This window comes from Periplaneta americana, chromosome 9, assembly GCF_040183065.1.
Source record: "Periplaneta americana isolate PAMFEO1 chromosome 9, P.americana_PAMFEO1_priV1, whole genome shotgun sequence".
NCBI lineage: Eukaryota > Metazoa > Arthropoda > Insecta > Blattodea > Blattidae > Periplaneta > Periplaneta americana.
Window position 1 is genome coordinate 50415606 of NC_091125.1, and position 21448 is coordinate 50437053.

At 36.3% G+C, this 21448-nt stretch overlaps 1 protein-coding gene across 1 annotated transcript in view; it reads left to right on the plus strand.

Annotated features, from left to right (window-relative positions):
• The window catches only part of hwt (heavyweight), a 275487-nt gene that overhangs the window by 94067 nt on the left and 159972 nt on the right, over positions 1–21448 (plus strand). Inside the window, exon 3 of the mRNA XM_069834175.1 lies at positions 16879–17002. Within this exon, the coding sequence (XP_069690276.1) occupies positions 16879–17002 (124 nt within the window). The remainder of the gene's footprint in view (positions 1–16878; positions 17003–21448) is intronic.

A 21448-nucleotide genomic window follows, 5' to 3' on the forward strand; every position in this document is an offset into this window, starting at 1 on the left:
TTATCGATGTGAATTCTTACATGGTAGATGGTATTGTGTTCACATTACCGTACTTATGGTATCGAGTTTCACATTACCGTACATTTCGCGAATAGTAGGCCTACTCAATCGTGGTATTACATTTCGGACGGGTGGGAATGTGGTGGACAGCATGATAAAGTACTGTTATGCCAAAGATAACTAAAATTAACGGAATAGACAGGAGTGTAGCAACTGATAATGACAGTTCTTGATGGACCTAGCGAGCATCCAAACAAGATTTTATATAGCGAATTCCTGAAAGGTGATGCATGTGTATTGTCATCCTGCGACACCATTCCGATTAAAATTTTTCATCGTCTTTATCTGAACTGTATTCTAAGTTAGTGAAAATGTACAAGAGAGATCAATTTTCGTAACGGCAGCGATGAGGATAATGACAGTGGTATGTTTTTAATATCTTCGGTTTCTTAACCAGCCAAAATTTTCTCGGTATATGGAAGAACGGAATGCAATTACAGCCTGTAATTCAGGTCTCCCTTCCTAAATAAATCAGAATAAATCTGAAGCATTTCAACATAGGACGAATGTATGCAGAGGATGCTGTTTTGAACTTTCACAGAAAATTGTATTTTGTACCATAACTGAAAGAGTACCGTTTCCATCTAAGCTCAGAGCTTAGGCCTGTTGAAAAAATGCAGATATTTCACCGGATAATTTTTTTAAAAGAAGTAATTTGGAATCTCCATAAGAGTTGTTCCAGATTACCGCCTCTGACGACTTAATAAGTCGATAAGTTTCACCTAAAACTTTTTCAAGAGTTACAAACGATAAAATTCCGAAAACTATGATTCGATCATCGTCATATTCTGTGAAATTTATGATATACTGAATTATTATGAAGCTGATTGACACTCATTCTCACTCTCAATTGCTCCATTATTACTACATACGAACTTTCATACATTGAGAAAAGAAGTGAAATAAACAATAACATCATAGACAGTGTTCCCTGTTTCATATAATTATATGAAACGTTGGTTGTTTGAACGCAAAGGTAGTGTTTTGTGTAAAAGGCAGATTTATTGCCCTGGTAGTGATATCACGGTTGGAGTATTGATACTGCCTATTTAGCATTCGCCGCAGTATGAATTGATTGTTCGACGCAGTATAGTCTGCAGAGAGGTGACTTGTTCAATATTTATGCACATAAATAAACAGAAATAAATGCAAATTCACAAGGGATTCGTAGAAAGAATAAGATGAGAAAATAAATATATAAAGAAAAAGGGAGATGAAATGAGTACAAAGTAACTTCATGTAATTTAATGAGCACCTGAAATTAGGTTCCAAGTCTTCGAATGAATGATACTTAAATAAGAATATGACAGTAATGTGGTATAATATGAAATATAACTGATTAACATGCTTAGAAGATTTTATATTGTTGTTTAGTTTGGACCGTGTATTGAAATATGATTTCTCTAACTTTTCGGAACTGCTTGCCGAATCTTTAAGCAGAAACCGCCTGTTGTCAGAGATACTCGTATCCAATGAAGATGTGTATTATGAACCACTTGCGTTGGACAAGCCTGTGGTCCAGGTAACGCAGAGGTTTTCTTCGGAACCTCCAAACAAATCTCTGTCATCATCATCATCATCACCATCACCATCATCATCATCATCATCATCTCATCGCTTGTGTAGGTGCACCCTGGACAACGACTCTGTCGGTAAATTGGGCTACAGAACTGACTTCATATGGGTGAATGACAAACAGTCAAGCTCCCGCTATTAGTAAAAAAAAATATGATGAACCTTCAAAAATCAACAACAACAACAACTTGTCCACAGCTGAAGAGTAACGGTTACCATGTCTGACCGTGAGACGAACGAGTCCGTTCAAAGTCTGGTTGGAACAAGTTAATAAGTTTTTTTTTCCCGGAGTTTCCTCACAACTCATTAAGAGTAAATGCTGGGTAACTCGGCACTAGAATCTGGACTCTTTTCGCTGACTTTTAATTTCAATCAGACGTTAGAAAACCATCACAGTTGAAAAAGCGTCGTAAAATAAATCAATTAAAAAAACAATCACGTATCATGAAGATGAAATCTGTAAGTAATTGTGAAAAGTCGCGGCGTTTTTATCTTCAGATACAATCGAACTATCATGGAAAACTTCACTTCTCAGTCAGGTGTTATATTGTGAATTACGCTGTAAATCGCCAAAGGATTAAAGGAAAGAATAGGAGTGGGTACTGAAGAACTAACTTTCAATGTATCATCGAAGAAGGAAAAGAAGGTGTGAAGGATAAAAGTAAACTGAGTCAACATAAGAGGTTTTAAAATGAACGAACAAATATATTGTACCGGAATGATTAACGTGTCGTGGTAAAATAAATATATACTTGGCATTTAAATTGATTGCAATAACACGATCCCTTACTCAGCGTAGCAGTGACATGCCTAGCGGACACGTTACAGCCTCGTGATTTCAATAAAATATTTCCCATTTAGGCTTAGCAGAGAGAGACGGCGACTAGCAGTCTTGTTTGGGAATTGTGGAGGGAAACCAAACATTGCAGGAATGTCGATATTTGCATACCAGCCATATATTAAATTGCAGTGCATGGGCTCTGGGAGCAGTAATTACTTCCAACACTACTTCAACTGTTGTAGCGGCGCTTATTCTTCCATACGTTTTCAAATGCAGCCTGTAACGTTGAATAAGAGTTTTAGATTCGTTTCTTCTCAAGCAGGAAACAAGAAATTATGCGCATCAAATTATGATTTGTATATTCCATAGAAACAAACCACAATTAATCTTTTCAGCGTGTAACCCAGATTCGAATCCTGGCGGGTCCAAGTGGAATTTCTAATTAACAAAAACGGAGCATGGTGGTAGGTTTTTGTGAGGTATTCCCGTTTCCCCTGCCGGCATTCCTTAATTTCCCCATTAATTATTATCATCATGAGGAATTGTCAAATTTAATACTCTCTAATAATAATAATAATAATAATAATAATAATAATAATAATAATAATAATAATAATAATAATAATGGAAAGTTCACGGAGAAATGGTGAATGACTCACCAGTGCCATCTAGCAACAAAGTTTGTAGGCAACTACAATGTGGTGAGGCATTGCGCGGTTAACAGTGTGACATGAGGTTTGTTCTTCAACAGATACGTGGTGTAAGTCGTAAGGATTATTCTCAGTGCTGTTGCACACAATGTCAGGGAAATGTGGAATTGTTTCAGTTTGCAAATGAGTACATAAACAAAACTCCTGACTTTAGGGACTCTTGTGGTCTGATGAAAGTAAATTCAAAATCTACCAGAATGATGGCGTTTCTTTTGATTCACCTTAGAAACAAATGCTTTCGTCTGGGAATTCTAGCACTGTACCCAGCCTTATTCAGGGTCCCTTTCACAGTTCTAACATGAACTTCCTTACCTACATCTTCCTTCAGCTGTGCTGTAATCTACACTGCAGAAATCATTAGAGTTTTCTTTACTTGACGCACTATTTTCCTCTGTTGCCTTGGGCTTAGCTTTGATTGTCTACCAGTTCTGGATTGATTCTGCACCGTCTTGAACTTCTTGTATCGTTTAACAATGTTGAACACTGTTGTTCGACTTCTTTGTACTGATTCTATGATCTCTGCATAAGCTCTGCCCCGTTTGAATAGCTTCAGTACTATATTTCTAATTTCAGGGCTGGTATTCTTTCCTTTACGTCCCATGTTCATTGTAATCGTTACTGATCGAGTAATGACGTGAAGAGGAGAATACTAGAGATGAACAACGATCGAGAAAACGAGACTAACAGCGCCCGCAAAGCCGAAAACCCGCGCGACAATGTTGTATTACGTCGCGTCCTTGACGTAAAGACTGGTTGTGAGTCTTCCGAGACTCGATATTGATCATCTCCCGGAATCAAGCAGCCTTGAATCGCCACAGTTGTTCATACCTGACTGAACTTTTATCTACTTTAGCAACTGTTATATATGTATAAACAATCAAGTAGCCTATTTGAAACATCTCTATCTTTCAGTGTATAATAATCCGTTCTCCAGTCTTTATGAAATTACTAGGCCCTTATTAAAAGGTTAGGATTTTTTTTTTCATATATTTAAGATCAAGTGTGCAATCTCAAGTAAAAAGATATTAATGTTATGTTTTACGTTTCTTAGAAATGCAAATTTATTTGAGAATTGTTTTTTTTTTTCTATTTATATAGGCTAACCTAGGTAATATCATATAATAGAACCAGAACATTTTGATAACTAAGATACTGTTCTGTTCTGTCTTTTTGTCTCATTTAAACATTTATAATGTTATTTATTTCAATGATGTATGTTATTCAAAGTTACGAAATCTTTCTACGCCGACCAAATGCTGTTTCGAGAATGATGAGGGAGACTCGAAGCGCACGAGAATGAGACACGAAAGACAAATGCAACGAACACAGCGAGCGAGAACGGCAGTTAGTTTTGTTTTGTTCATCTCTAGAGAATACTTACTGAACAACACGACACTTACCAAATACTTTGTATGTTTACCAACTCAAGAGTGTGTTTCAATACTTCTTCCTAGCAATAATGTGAAAAGGATAATAATTTTCTGCCCTATAGGAAGGGAGTTTTAGAATATCCTTTTAGATTAATGTACAACAGGAAGAGAATAATACACTTCATATTTAAACAAACCAATACGTCTCAATCTGTTGTAAATATAAGCAAAGCCCTTTGTTCCAATACTGGTGCTCTTACAACCGGGCTTGTATCCTTAATTTGAATCGGAGCCCAGTTAATCAAAGATCGCAGAGTAAATCAAGTCGCTGTGATCACTCACCTTAATGTGCTTTTGATTTAATTTTCGGCTTCGCAGCCGTACACAATTACTCCTCCCTTTGTTTGAGCAGATGACAGGGCGGCATTGTTATCTCTTGCACCTCTCCACGTTGATATTTGTAGCGACGTTATTGGCGTGATCATTGCGCTCTGTTAATGTTATTTTAGAGGGAGAATCTCTACAACTGCCCCCAGCTCTGTCGGGTGCGGGGCGAGAGAGACTGATACTCGCGGAACGGTCGGGTTTAGCCACCCACGACTCCATCAAAGGAAGACCTCCCTGTGCTAATTCAACTGCGCCCCCGCCCTCCAATGATACCATACGTAATGGGAGCTTTGCTACCTGTGGTAGTGCTATGATTTGATTATCCTTCCCTGAGGCTTTTTGAAAATAACCCAGTTTTTGTGCTGACATTAGATTTTCCACCGTGACAGACTCGTTTGAATTCCCGGCCGCGGGTTGTTATGTTCCTGCAGTGTGTGAAGCGCCTCTTGTGTTTTTCTGTTTCATCGCTGAGTTTGTTTACCCGCTACTCACACACTCTCGTCAAGAATTTAAAGAGGTGAGCTCTATTGGTCATAATCTGTTTATTGATGTACGATGAAAACATGCTGCATATGAGTCCTCGTAATAGTGCTGAGTATACAGTAAACACATTATTTGACATTTCAAAGAACTGAATTCAAAATTGCATGTTGAGGCGTCTCATTTCTTGTGTCCTCACTGTCATTGTTCTTCGACGGCCGGGTAGCTCAATTGGTAGAGCAACTGGGTACGGACTGTGGAAGGTCCCGGGTTGTGGTGGGAATTTTTCCGTTGCCAAAACTTTCTGAACGGCCACGAGACCCATTCAGCATTCTGTAAAATAAACTAAACACCGGGTATTTTCCTGAAACAAAGGTGCTGACCACACCATTTCATTCTAGTACCGAGATCACGAAAGTACGGAGCTCTGTCTCCACGTCCCCATGGGACTTCATGACGTTTATTATTTTTTTATTGTTTATTTAACGACGCTCGCAACTGCCGAGGTTATAATCAGCGTCGCCGGTGTGCCGGAATTTTGTCCCGCAGGAGTTCCATGGCGTTTAAAGGGGATACCTTTACATATTTACGTTATCATTCTTCAGTTTTCTGTGAAGTAACTTCGAATGACATTTTGAAGAGCTGAATAATATTACATTATTGAAGGACTATCAAAGTGATAGCAGAAGTACATCGTTAGTTAACTCATATCATATGTCCAATTTTGAGTTTAACATTACGTAAAATTATATGTCGATGGGCCAGTTCAGAAGGGAAACAACTCAAAATTTGAAGTTTTAAGGGGAGCGGTACACCATTGTCCTGAAAAAATTTAGTGAAATTCATTTATATATATATATATATATATATATATATATATATATATATATATACGTGTATTACACTTTATAAAACATTATTCTGAATATGAAAATAGATAATAATTACTTGTATAAATAATATCAAATTTGCATACTTTTTTGCAACCCTAAAGCATTTACATAATAAAATATACAATTGATTAAATATCTACATGATTCTTTTACTGAAATGTTTTAAAGACCTACATCAACAACATAGTTCAGGATATTTCTATCCCTTCAAAAAAATATTTTTTTTTCTTAATCGTTACCTTCAATATTAAATTGTCTAAAAAAATTTATTAAGAAAAATATATTTCCTGAAGGAATAGGTAAAAAATCGTGGACTATGTTGTTGATGTAGATCATTAAAACATTCCAGTAAAAGAATCATGCAGATATTTAATTAATTGTATATTTTATTATGTGAGTGCTTTATGTTTTACGGTTGTAAGAAAAATTATGCAAATTTGATATTATTTTTACAGGTAATTATTACCTATTTTAATATTCTGAATAGTGTTTCATAAAGTGTAATGAACCCTAGCTATGTATATTAAGCATGAAAAGTTTTATATCAAATAAATCAGTATTTTATTTTTTCAGTCATTCACTTATCATTTATCAATGGCAGAAAAAGATTTTGTTACATCGAAAGTACAATTGTTAAAAATCACGAATATTTTCGACTTGCATGGAAGTCATCTTCAGGTGATATTTTGACAAACAATATTTGAAAACTAGGTGAATATTTAAATACATTTAAAACACTTGTAACTGATCTGACCATGTGTGATTTACATGAATTGGTGAAGTAACATACAGTACATGGTTTTAAAATAACATACAGAATGGAGAGTCTTCCATTAATCATAAATTGTGATACAATATGTTAAGGCACATGCAGTGTGTTTAGAATATAGAATTAAAATCGTTTAAAAATGTTCTTAAAATTGTTGAGTAAAGTTGTTCAGTCTGACGTTGGAAGACTATATGAAGTAAAATATGAAGGATTCTCAGTCTATTCGCCGTGGTGAGAGGCGTTTTGTAAATGATGTACGTTGAGAGTTTCCAGACGGTATGGCATTCCATTTCTGAGGAGTAGCCTAAGTACTCCCGACGATATCTTAACGTAAAATAATGATAACTATCAAGATTAAATTTTAAGGAGAACGGTACGTAAATTTAAACTAGGACTCCCTCATTTAGGAACAGATTTCTTTCACGTGCCATCAATCTCTGACAAGAGCCTCCTGATTTTATTTCTCTTCTGAAGGAAGCCATGCTAATTATTTTATTGACCTTAAAACTCAATCGACAGTATCCAGATTTGAATATGCGAACCTCGGGTATAATGATTTATACGTATACTGTACATATCTATCGCCCTCTGCTGAAGTGTTCTTATATAGATAATGGAAGGCCGTGAGAGTTGTAGATCTATTCAGTTTTCATAATCTCAGTATTAAGTGAGTGTTTCGTTTATATAACTTCAGAATAATTCAGTATCATATTTTCAAAACTGTTTTCTCTTATTCCCTGTAAAGTAATCCATCAGTTTTATTCTTTCCATAGTTGCAGCATGGAATGTTTCTCCTAATAATTATACAGCAGACGATGGACAAAAAATACGTTCCTTCTGTCTTCAACTCTACATGAAATAAAGATAAATTCGCGATTACTCTGGGAATAAAGTACTTAATCACAAAGTTAAATGAAATAAAAACAACAAAGTTTAAAACATTTATAGTAGTATAGGTTTATTGTGTAAGCACTTGAACCGTCTTGTGAAGGTATTTTCAACAATGTTACGGAACTGAATTACATACATACTTACAAATGGCTTTTAAGGAACCCGGAGTTTCATTACCGCCCTCACATAAGCCCGCCATCGGTCCCTATCCTGTGCAAGATTAATCCAGTCTCTATCATCATATCCCACCTCCCTCAAATACATTTTAATATTATCTTCCCATTCACGTCTCGGCCTCCCCAAAGGTCTTTTTCTCTCCGGTCTCCCAACTAACACTCTGTATGCATTTCTGGGTTCTCCCATTCTGCTACATGCCCTGCCCATCTCAAACGTCTGGATTTAATGTTTCTAATTATGTAAGGTGAAGAATTCAATGCGTGCAGTTCTACGTTGTGTAACTTTCTCCATTCTCCTGTAACTTCATCCCATTTAGCCCCAAATATTTTCCTAAGAAACTTATTCTCAAACAACCTTAATCTCTGTTCCTCTCTGAACGTGAGAATCCAAGTTTCACAACCATACAGAACAACCGGTAATATAACTGTTTTATAAATTCTAACTTTCAGATTTTTTGACAGCAGACTAGATGACATAAGCTTCTCAACCGAATAATAACACGCATTTCCCATATTTATTTTGCGTTTAATGGAGGGTAACTGCGAATATATTGAATAAGCAGTCGTGGACAGCCGATAAGGGGTTGTTACGAATCCAGTTGTTGCGAATCCATACAATAAGCCTCGGAATGGGACTGATTCTCTGGCACGACTACGGAACTGAATTGCTGGCTGAAATTTTCAGAGTACGTAGGCATTAAAAATAAAGCAAAAACATGTTAATAAGATTACAATATTTGTTATTAATCAGAATATAATCTGATTAATTGGATAAAATTGTATACCTCGGAAATTTGAATTATATATGGGTATAATAAACAAGATTGCAATTGATATTACTAAAGCAATAGTAGGAACATCATTAAGAATACTAATTCGTGCTGAACTTGGGCAACCAGGTTCACTGATTGGGGATGATCAAATTTATATATTGAAATGTGTCTTCAGTCACTACAGGTAATGGTAGTGTACTCAGTTGTGCTCGTTGTATAAGAACGTCATTTTTTAAATATGAGTTCTACCGATGATATGAATATTTAATATGCTATATAGCAGAGTAACGAGACGTTACATACTGGCTCTTTCTCATTAATATCTCTAAATAGTTAATGCCAATTGGACCGTTTCAAGTGAAATAAATAACATAAAGGGGAAAACATTTTTTGTCTGTTCAAATGTCAATGTAAGGAGCTATGTGATGTGCAGTATTCGTGTTGCTTTTGCAAAATAGTAATAAATGCCATCTCTCACGCGAAGTTTTAATGTTAAGTAATGATACTGGTTTATGACAACGCCCGATGTATTTATTTTTTACTTTTAATCCCGCCGAAGGGCGTGTTCTAATTAGTTTATGTTGATTTAGTGTCGAATAATTTCTCGAACTGTAAAACTTTTCACTTCTGAATAAATCTAATTAAATCTATTGTAACAACTTAGGACTGTGAAGTCGGCTTCTGTAGCGTAGTCGATATAGCTCTGGCCTTCGTGCTCGAGGTTGCGGGTTTGATCCCGGGCCAGGTCGATGGCACTTAATTGTGCTTAAATGCGACAGGCTCATGTCAGTAGATTTACTGTCATGTAAAAGAACTCCTGCGGGTCAAAATTCCGGCACACCGGCGATGCTGATATAACCTCTGCTGTTACGAGCGTCGTTAAATAAACCATAATTTTTTTAAGACTGTGAAGTGATATTTTAAGTGATGAAGAAAGGAAATGTCATATCACATTTTCCACTTACAAATTGTTTGTATCTGGTGTGTAAATCTATAGAATTGTCCATAGTATTCCAAATGTTTTAAACTGTTCTTATTTGTTTCCATAGACACAAAAGTTGATTTGAGATATTTATGTATTCTTTATTAGATATTTCATGTGAACTCCGCATAAAGCAAAAAATTCAAGATTTCCTTTGCTTAAAAATTTTAGCAGAATGAGGATCGTTGAAATTCCACCATCTCCACCCAAACGAAACGAGTGAGCCCTAGTTCAAATTCTGGTTGGAACAAGTAACCTGTTGGAAGTTTTTTCCTGAGTTTTCCCTCAATCCATTAAGAACAAATGCTGGATAACTTTCGTGGCTGTCCCTGGACTCATCTCGCCGGCATTATCACCTTCATATCATAACAACAGAAGTTGACAAAGCGTCGTAAAATAACTCACTAAAAATATAAAATTATCGTTAATAAAACTCAAGATAGAAGACAACATTATTAGACATTTTGTTTAGTAAATTGTCATCTATGAAAATTTGACACCTAATATCGCTTGCAGCCTGGAGTCTAATAGTGTTGTAGGGCCTATAGATTGCAGTAGATAGTGAATCCATGTCTTTTATAGAGAATGTGGTCCATTTATACTGTAAGATGGGTTTTGCATGTCATGCTACATCAAATTTTATTTAAAATGTAAAAATATCCTACTACAATTCTGCTCTATTCATGCCGTTCAGACTTTCATAAAATCAAGAACAGAATTTCTTTCCATTTCCAGACGAAGCTAGATCCTTCCTTGGTGGGACGTAGCTGCGACGTCACTTTTGTTATGGAAATGCGCAGCAGTTTGCAGACTTCAGTGTGAACTCCCCGAGCGTCTTACGTATCGCATACCGCTCTGGACGCTTCTTGGCTCACATACTCTTTCTTTGCCGTTTCACAGCGTTTTTCATACATTTAAATGATTGAATAATACAATGATATTGAAAATGTAGAACCGAGTTGCATGTATGATCGCAGCTAGTAGCAGTAAGTCTTCATTTAGCGTACCTTTTCTATTAAATTGAGTATTTACAGATTGATAACGGTCATTAGATTTTGCTTCACGGACATGAAATCAAAGACTGTTAATTTTTTCTCACCTCGCTGAAGTCAGAACTGGTTTTAAAAAGAAAACTCATAAAGATTTCAACCATTTGGATTGTCTATTGTAATTTGGGCTTTATCCTGTTATAGACAAATAAATAAATAAATAAAAGATATGGGGCCGTATTCATAGACATTTTTAGCGCGGGCTTCCGGTGGATGATCAGCGTACTAGCGTTTTTCATATTCATAAACCAGTGTTAGCGATATTATATGAAATGATTCCTGTACAAGTAACCAGTCGATAGCTGGGGCTAGTTTAGCACGCTCGTAGCGATGGCTAGCGAAATGTCTATGAATAGCACCCTTAATGTCATGAATATTTAATACATTTTCGTAATAAATCTTTGTGTTCGAAAAAATTTAGTTAGGCCTATATTGTCATGTTGTCAATGATACCGATAATTCCAAATTCTAGTTTCTTTTCATGTACTATCACACAAAAGGCTTACAAAAATAAAAAAAAAGGTCGATTTCAAGATTTTCACGAAAATAGACGTTTTTAGTACGGTATCCCTCACAAACTAGTGTATGAACATTTTTGTTATGTCTGTTTATCTGTACAATTAATAATCGAAGGCCTGAATTAACAAACATCCCAAGTTCAAAACCTACCGAATTTGACTTTTTACCTGACACAGATAATAGTAGAGGAAGTTAACTTAGGTTTGAGACAAGGCTGCAGTATGTCGCCGATTCTATTCAATATATATATATATATGGACGAAATATTAAGAAAATGGAAAATAAAAATAAAGAACTATACACAGAATTTTAATGAAGATAATTTCATAATGAGGTTGCTATTCGCTGACGATCAGGTAGTAATAGCAAATAATGAAAATAACCTACAGAGAGCAGTACATGAGTTATGGAAAATAAATAAGAACTATAATATGGAGATATCTGTTCGTAAGACTAAAACTATGGCATTTTGTGCCAAATCTCCTGTAAGATCTAAAATAGCAATAGGAAAGAGTATCATAGAACAGGTAAATAAATTTAAATTTTTGGGCGTTGCCTTATCTTATAAAGGAGACTATGGTAAAAAGAAAAAATAGAAAAATTTAATTACATAAATGGAAGAATAAGAAGAACCCTGAAATAAAAAGCTAGAAAAGATACATTGTTAAAATTTTATAAGGTGATGCCAGTGCCCAGTTTACTATATGGAAGCGAAATATGGGTTATGAAAATGAAAGATGCCTCTAGATTACAAACGAGATGAAATTTTTTAGAAGCGTAGCAGGTTACAGGAAAATAGAACATAAAAGAAACTAAGAAATAAGAGAAGAACTTGAGATATAGGGTAGTTCACCGTATTATCAGCCACCTTCCAGTAGTCAGCCACCCTGGAATAATTATGAAAAAAATGAGTACATCAAAGAATATGTACATATTCTGTTGGCTCACCAGTACTCTGCCATTCTTTGTCCTGCCCTCGAACCTCTAGTAACCTCTGATGTGAGAAATATAAAGCAATAGTTAGCCCCTAAACATGTTGTGGAGAGCACCATGTTGTTGTGTGTGATATTCTTGTGCGTTGAACAACGTGCAGTGTCATTTTTACAAGGTCAGTATTTCGTTATTATAAGTCAGCCACTTAAAACAGTGATTGAGTGACTTGAAATATTCTAGAATAGTTAAATGAGCACTGAATTTATGTTTTAAAAGTGTTAAGTTAAGTATTTCAATGGAGCTGACTATAGGAGACTTCAGTAAGATAGAGAAGCCAGTAGTCAGCCTAGGCGGCTGACTACTGGAACTATGGCTCACACTGTGTTTAAAGACCATTTTCTGTCATCTGCAAGCTTAAAGCCTGGCCTTTAATGTCAGACCATGGTATTTTGGTTTAAATACATAAAACCCAGTAGTCAGCCTAGTAAGACAAATAGAGGCTGACTATTGGTATCTTGATTAACCTATAGTCAGCCACTAACTCAAATATTAAAATATAAATAAAATAATGTAATAATGATAGTGTAGAACTCATGAGAAGTTACCTACAACTTGCTCCCTAAATATACGTTTTACAGATAGGCCTATAAATAAAAATGTTTTCGACTAAAAGGGTGAAACGACCGATTCACTAATATGATTCAGGGCGTTAGTGGAAGCTTTGCTTGAGATTCGGCAAAATAATTTAAACATCGGTAAGGGACATTACAAGAGGGACAAAATTTTGAAGAGCATCTGTTCTGGCCAGGTCCCAGGTCAAATACAAAAAAGCAACGACCTGTTAAAGAGAGAGTTCCGAGTACAATTTCATCAGCAGCATGGCGTGAGTTCTTCCATAAAAAGAACTTGGCCAAAATCGAGGAAACAAAATTAAAACAACAGAGAAAAGAGGAGAGGGAGAATCGAAAATCTCTTCTGAAAAATAGCAAAGACAAAAAAAAAAAGGAAATCTGCATTCATCTCAGATGCAAATGATGATCCAGATGATGAATCTCAGGAAGAGGACAATTATTTAAGACAACTGTGTACTGCTTGTAATGATGAACTTATTAGTGACGTTGAAGATGAAGATTTGAAAAATATTGGGTGTGATAATTGTTCAAACTGGTTTCATTTCAAATGTACTGAGCTTAATGCATTGCCATGTGATATTGCAGAGGGTAAAGAATCTCACTGTCAACTGGGCCTAACACACAGCATTGTGAAGGAAATAGCCATTAGTGCCCTCAAAGGATCGGTTCAGATATTGAGAAATCATTTGTATGGAAGTGATAATGGAAATTTCAAGTTATCTTAACCGATGGTTATTGATTGGTTTAGATATCAATGCCAATGAATCCGTACTATTCCAATTCACTGCGGGCTAAAGCAGGGAGATGCACTATCACCTTTACTTTTTAACTTTGCTCTAGAATATGCCATTAGGAAAGTTCAGGATAACACAGAGGGTTTGGAATTGAACGGGTTACATCAGCTTCTTGTCTATGCGTATGACGTGAATATGTTAGGAGAAAATCCACAAACGATTAGGGAAAACGCGGAAATTCTACTTGAAGCAAGTAAAGAGATAGGGTTGGAAGTAAATCCCGAAAAGACTAAGTATATGATTATGTCTCGTGACCAGAATATTGTACGAAATGGAACTATAAAAGTTGGAGATTTATCCTTCGAAGAGGTGGAAAAATTCAAATATCTTGGAGCAACAGTAACAAATGTAAATGACACTTGGGAGGAAATTAAACGCAGAATAAATATGGGAAATGCCAGTTATTATTCGGTTGAGAAGCTTTTGTCATCTAGTCTGCTGTCAAAAAATCTGAAAGTTAGAATTTATAAAACAGTTATATTGCCGGTTGTTCTGTATGGCTGTGAAACTTGGGCTCTCACTTTGAGAGAGGAACAGAGATTGAGGGTTTTTGAGAATAAGGTTCTTAGGAAAATATTTGGGGCTAAGAGGGATGAAGTTACAGGAATCCAGAAATGCATATAGAGTATTAGTTGGGAGGCCAGAGGGGAAAAGGCCTTTGGGGAGGCCGAGACGTAGATGGGAAGATAATATTAAAATGGATTTGAGGGAGGTGGGTTATGATGGTTGGGACTGGATTAATCTTGCTCAGGATAGGGACCAATGGCGGGCTTATGTGAGGGCGGCAATGAACCTCCGGGTTCCTTAAAAGCCAGTAAGTAAGTATTATTTTTCTCGCGGTATATGGAATTCCAATCATTCTAACCTATCTGATGATTCCCCCCCCCCTTTTTAACGGTAAATGAGCACAAACGCTACTTAGGTGTACATTTTTCTGACATTTTGTATATTCGATTCCATAACCGTTTCAAATGTATATCATTTTACCTTTTAGGTGTGTTTGCAAATTATATGTAATACGCTTTGTCAAATCCTTTTCTTAAGGGAAGCTAAATTTAGCCTATGTTATATTTTGCTGATTTTTTTGTAAAAGGAATATTGTTTCAATAGTGTCTACCTCAGAAATGACTTCTGTAATTCCTTCTAATTTGTTTTTTTGTAATACTGTATAATGAAAGTACATGTATAATGTTTATTTTATCACACACTAACAATAAAATTGTATTTAACCTAAATTTGGTTTAGAGGCTGAGTACTGGTTTCAATCTGGCTGGACACTGGATTTTTGTGGCCGAATACTGGAGAATTTGTTACTACTAGGAAAATGTATTATTTTTAGTCCAAAAAGTGTACTTATAATATTATGTTATGTGAAATTTCAAAACTAGACTATTTGTTTCTAATGGTGATTAATAAAGGAAATAATGTTAAATGGTTTTCTTATCAGAAACTACTCTAGTGTATTACAGTACTGTTATCAGGCTGACTAATGGTGCAGTCACCCTATGAATTAAACAACAAAATAGAATAATATAGGAATACATGGATGTCTCACATTTCAAGGATGCAGGAGGACATGATACATATAAGTTTTGGAAATATAAACCTCGGGGAAGAAGAGATATTGGAAGACCATCCAAATAATGGGTGGGCCAATTTCAGTAGCTGCTACAGGAATCAATTTCCTAATGCATGAAGGATGATGATGATGATGATGATGACCTGACATAGCCTATGTTGTGTTTTGCATAGGCCGCCATCCTGTAAAGATGAATACCCTAAGTCCGACTCTAAGTCTGTGTTTTTAAATCATACAAATATTTTTTCCATTACCTCTTATATTGCAAGCCTATGTAGTTTTCTTACTCTCCTGAACATTTTACTGCAATGGACTTTGGATGTTTGTCATCAGGTCTTTAATTATAGGTCCATTCTACAGATTTATGCCTCGTATTATAAATAGGCATATACTTGTAGAAATGATGTTGAACTAAAAAAAATATTTGTATCCTTTACTTTCTCCATAACTCTATTGTTAAAATTATTCAATTAACCATCCAACCATCCATCCCTCCACCAACGTGGCATACATTCTTGTAATCGCTCTTTGAAGTTTCTCTTTACACTTTGCAGCATTTCGACTGTGATGTTTGGAATTTCTTCACGAATTGCTGTCTTCAGTTGATCAATGTTTTCAATGCTTCGTTGTTTGTTTACGAATACCTTACTTTATAGATATCCCCATAAAAAGAAATCATGTACTTAAATCGGGAAAACTTACAGACCAGGGAATGTCACCATTTCTCGGTATGACATGATTTCCAAACAAATTTCCCATTTCCGCCATAGAGATGGCTGAAGTATATGCTGTTTCACCGTTTTGCTGAAACCAAGTTGATTTGTTGATACGAAAATTTCTTCTCAAATGATCACTTTAAAACATTTGAATCATTATCACATAACGAGCAGTTTTTCTTTACCTGGAGCTTTCTTCTTTAGTGCTGAGTCTGTTTCTTCTAAATTTCGAATCGCATGTGAAGAGGGCAGAGAATCATGACAACGGAGTTTTTTTTTCTTATTTTTTCCCCTTTTTCGTTTCTCTTTTTCTGTTCTTTTTTTTTTTGTTTGTTTTCTATTTTTCCGCTTTCTTAAACTAGTACGTACACAACACCCATGCCTAAGGCGAGACTCGAACCCACAACGTTTCGGACCAAGAGATAGAGACATGCCGTGCCCCTACCGCTTGAGCCATCCAGGTCGGCAAGTTGAAAGTGGCGGCGAAACTCTCTACGAGAAGCTTTTCCGCATTGACCATTTAGATAATAAGATTCTACAGCAAATCCTCGTTGTATTCCAGTCCAATGCTCCATGTTTAATAAATTGCAACAATGAGGCTAAACAATGACAATGAATCTAAGCCTACTAAAATAATCCATGTACTACCAACAACAAAATTAAAATCTCCCGTTTCCTTAGCCCACCTTGTATGTGCAGTATCAGATTATTTGTATAACTTACGACTGAAATGCTAACATGGTTAATTAAGTGAGATTTTAAAAAGAATAGCAGTATTTGATACTATAATTATATTTTTCTCTTTACAGGTAGAGATCGTAGAGGCCTACTGTGATCCTCGAGATTCGAAGGCGTACCTGGAACCTGGAGACGAAGCCAGTGGAAAGCTATACACGAGCCCCGACAAGGATTACTCGCAGCCCTACACCACAGGTAAACATCTTGATGTAGGCCTATTACTATTAGAATGAGATGTGCGGAGTATACGGTAAACTGTACTGAAAGCATAACAAAATTTTTACTCGACACATTGTTCGTACGTTGTTAAATGCAAAATAACGCCGTGAATTTTTCTGTAATATGGCTATATTGCTACATACAAAATGACAGTAACGGAAAACTTGAAACCGAACATTTATGTAGGTTATAATAAATTATTGTTCCTCCTTTTCGTCTATAACAGAACGAGATACAGTAGAATCTCTATTATACGTGGCAATGAAGGGAGTGTACTGAACGGTTAATCGAAAAAATAGGACAATTCTATCATAAAAGATTTTAATAATTAAGTTCATAATACTTAGGCCTACAGTTTCGTAATTTCTTCCGTGATCTTGGGCCGTATTCATAGACATTCTTAGCGCGGGCTTTCGGTGGATGATCAGCGAACTAACGTTTTTCGTATTCATAAACCAATGCCAGCGATATGATATGATATGAATCCTGTTTAGCACGCTCGTAGGCCGGGCTAGCGAAATGTCTATGAATAGCACCCTTAGTGTTTAACATGTTCGGTAGTGGACCAGAAGTTCACTAATTTAAATCTGGTTTTCAACGGCGGTTAATAGGGTGATAGATAATCGAGGTTCTATTGTATATCGCATGGTATTCATTACTTTTATTTTCCTCACAATTCTCATTCCTTACTGATTTTATTATCACCACATCATCTCACCGTCTCTGGAAATCCTCTGTAACTTAAAAGGATTGTTAAAGTTTTGCCTCCCTTATCATTCACGCCAGTCTGACGCATTACAAAATGTCCCGCTGGAAGTGCGCAAGCGAGGCTGCAAACAGAATCTGGAAAGGATTTATGTGTTGCTCCGCTCTGAATACCTGAGCGGGGACGCACTGCGGCCTGCGAATCCTTGTCGTTCCGGAATTTACGAGAATTTACGTCCACGCTTTGAAAATACCTGCCGCAGCACCTCATTTCCGTAAACATTAGCCTCTTGTTTCTCCTCTTCAGGCCTCGCAACAAAGCACCGATCGTGCAAGCTCCGAAACAACCGCCACCTTAGTAATAAATCACGGCTAAAGTCTATGCCAATGGGTTAATTATACACAACTTAGAACATACATTCAGCTCCTATGTTGTACCAGAGGTGTTTACGAAGTTACTGCTGCTTTCATTTCACTTGAACTTTCTGGCAGGGAGGATTTGTAAAGTTCAGTGATGCGAAATATCTAGAGGCTTAAGAGCCTCGTGGTTAAATTTAAAACCGATTGTCTTACGCGTACCTAACATTATAAATAGCAGCAGTGTACTCTGTGCTTTCTTTGATTTATCATCTTGATAGTCTATAAATATCAAACGTATTGTTAATCTGTCAGTTTCTATCTGATGCTTTTCCAATTCACTGCGGGCTAAAGCAGGGAGATGCACTATCACCTTTACTTTTTTAACTTCGCTCTAGAATATGCTATTAGGAAAGTTCAGGATAACAGGCAGGGTTTCGAATTGAACGGGTTACATCAGCTTCTTGTCTATGCAGATGACGTGAATATGTCAGGAGAAAATACACAAACAATTAGGGAAAACACGGAAATTTTACTTGAAGCAAGTAAAGCGATCGGTTTGGAAGTAAATCCCGAAAAGACAAAGTATATGATTATGTCTCGTGACCAGAATATTGTACGAAATGGAAATATAAAAATTGGAGATTTATCCTTCGAAGAGGTGGAAAAATTCAAATATCTTGGAGCAACAGTAACAAATATAAATGACACTCGGGAGGAAATTAAACGCAGAATAAATATGGGAAATGCGTGTTATTATTCGGTTGAGAAGCTCTTATCATCCAGTCTGCTGTCCAAAAATCTGAAAGTTAGAATTTATAAAACAGTTATATTACCGGTTCTTCTGTATGATTGTGAAACTTGGACTCTCACTTTGAGAGAGGAACATAGGTTAAGGGTGTTTGAGAATAAGGTGCTTAGGAAAATATTTGGGGCTAAGCGGGATGAAGTTACAGGAGAATGGAGAAAGTTACACAACACAGAACTGCACGCATTGTATTCTTCACCTGACATAATTGGGAACTTAAAATCCAGACGTTTGAGATGGGCAGGGCATGTAGCACGTATGGGCGAATCCAGAAATGCATATAGAGTGTTAGTTGGGAGACCGGAGGGAAAAAGACCTTTAGGGAGGCCGAGACGTAGATGGGAGGATGATATTAAAATGGATTTGAGGAAGGTGGGGTATGATGATAGAGACTGGATTAATCTTGTACAGGATAGGGACCGATGGCGGGCTTATGTGAGGGCGGCAATGAACCTTCGGGTTCCTTAAAAGCCATTTGTTAACCTATTGTTAACAGAAATTGGTATCGAATTCGAAACTTACCGATAATGTAAAAGAGTTAAAGAATTCGTAAGTCGCAAGTCAATAAGTCTCGAAAAGTATTAAATGAAATCTCTGGAGTATAATATCTCATCTATAAAATATACTCCGTAGTAGGCAAACCATTTGATTGGAAACAAATGTGTTCAACTGATTATCGGTGATGAAGTTGGCATCCGGAGGCATTATAGTCAGTCGCCTGAGGACCTACAAGCAGCTTCTGCACCTACATCGCCAGCCAACCCGCCCGCCCCCAGCAACTCGCCACGACTCTGCGATTCATGGACCTGCTTTCATTTGTTAGTCTCCAGCTTTGTAGGCTCATGAACAACCAATTAATTAGTGAACGTGAATTTGTGCTTTTAATGTGAGAATCGCTGGAAAGCAAATTGTGAACTGTGATTCACCACAAAGTCAAACAGCACCACTGAAACGCCCAATACTTAGTTGGCTCTCATCCAGAATACAGAGGAAATATCGTCCAAATTTTGTTTCGTGTCGCTTTACTACAAACTTGTAAACAACAATAAAATTAATTGCCTTGAGACTGAACACAAAACCGACAATTGAATCATACACTCCGCCGACATTTCGAAATAATATAAACGTATTCAAACACCGCAAAACGACATTTCTGTTGAAATTTTTAAGTTCCTTTTTTTTAGTGGTTACTACAGGCCTATTTATGTGTATAGTAATATGGAGGAAGTAACTTGAATCACTATAGAAACTGCAGTTAACAAAATTGATAAAGTAATTCGCTACGGATTGCAAGAATGCAGATTTGAGCTCGACGGTATAATGGAAGTTTTTCATATCTTCTACATTTTCATCACCAACACAACCACTAGAAGCGTAACTCTTGCTATTAGCTATACGTATGGAGTCTCTTTACAGGCCATTAAACCAGTCTTGTCGCGGTTCAGAGTAGTTTAAAACTGTCTTAGGAGACTCCCTAGAATTCTAGTTTTGTTGAGTGGATATCCTGCTCCGGCCCAAGTATTTCTCATCTTTTCGTCCGTACTCGTATTTGAAGCAAGTTTCAACATTTCTGACTGAACTTCATAAATCTTTCAGGTTCTGCTACGGAAGATATTCTATGCTATTTCTTATGTGCTTCTGCTTAATCGTGAGTTTATTTTCAACAAATATAAAATGCGAAAATTTTATTGTTGGCTAATTCTTAACGAATATATTTGTGTATTAAGGGAGGTAAGTAGTTTTTACTAGATGAGGACGAGTTTGCTATCGCTCGGGCGGCAATTTAGTAGTCCGACTCTAGCAAATTCTACTTAACTCACGAATTGCATTTTTTCCACTTCCACATTTTATGTAATAAGTATAGCTATTCATTTTACATGGTTTAATATCAGAACTGTTGGGTAGGGAACCGTCGAGTTTTGAGTAATTTTTTGTTTGTTGCTATGCGACTGTTGAACGAAACATATTAACACTTACTTCCCTAGGAAAGTAATGTGACTTACGTCCCGTCGTCAATAGCAACCGACATTATCACGGTAAAATTAATTTACTTCCCTAAAAACAAGATAATAATAGCATACTTACAGCAGTGGAAGGGAAAAGAAAGCTATTTAACAGAGTATGATCATTAAATATACAGGGTGGAAGTGAAATAGCCTTGCAGATTTTCAGAACGAATAGCTCATGTTGTATGTAACAAAAATCTATAATATCGGTGGAAAGTTCATAGATTTTTTTTCAGAAAAAAAAATGTGTTTCCCAAAAGTTTAATAATCTCTTATTCGGTAAATAATGCGAGTAAGATCGTGATATTTTTTTTCATATCGATAGGAAATCTAATAAAGAATAATTTATCCCCTGGCGTATTTCAATAGCGTGCACGGTTTTCGTGTAAATTTAATTTTAAAAATCCCTCAATTCAAACCATTTCACGAAGTGAACGCATGGCAACTTCTTGACAGCTTACGTACGGAGACACATCAACTTCGTTGACCTCTTACATCTGCATACGAGTAGAGCATTTTAGCGGCGATGTTGCCGGACTGATGAAA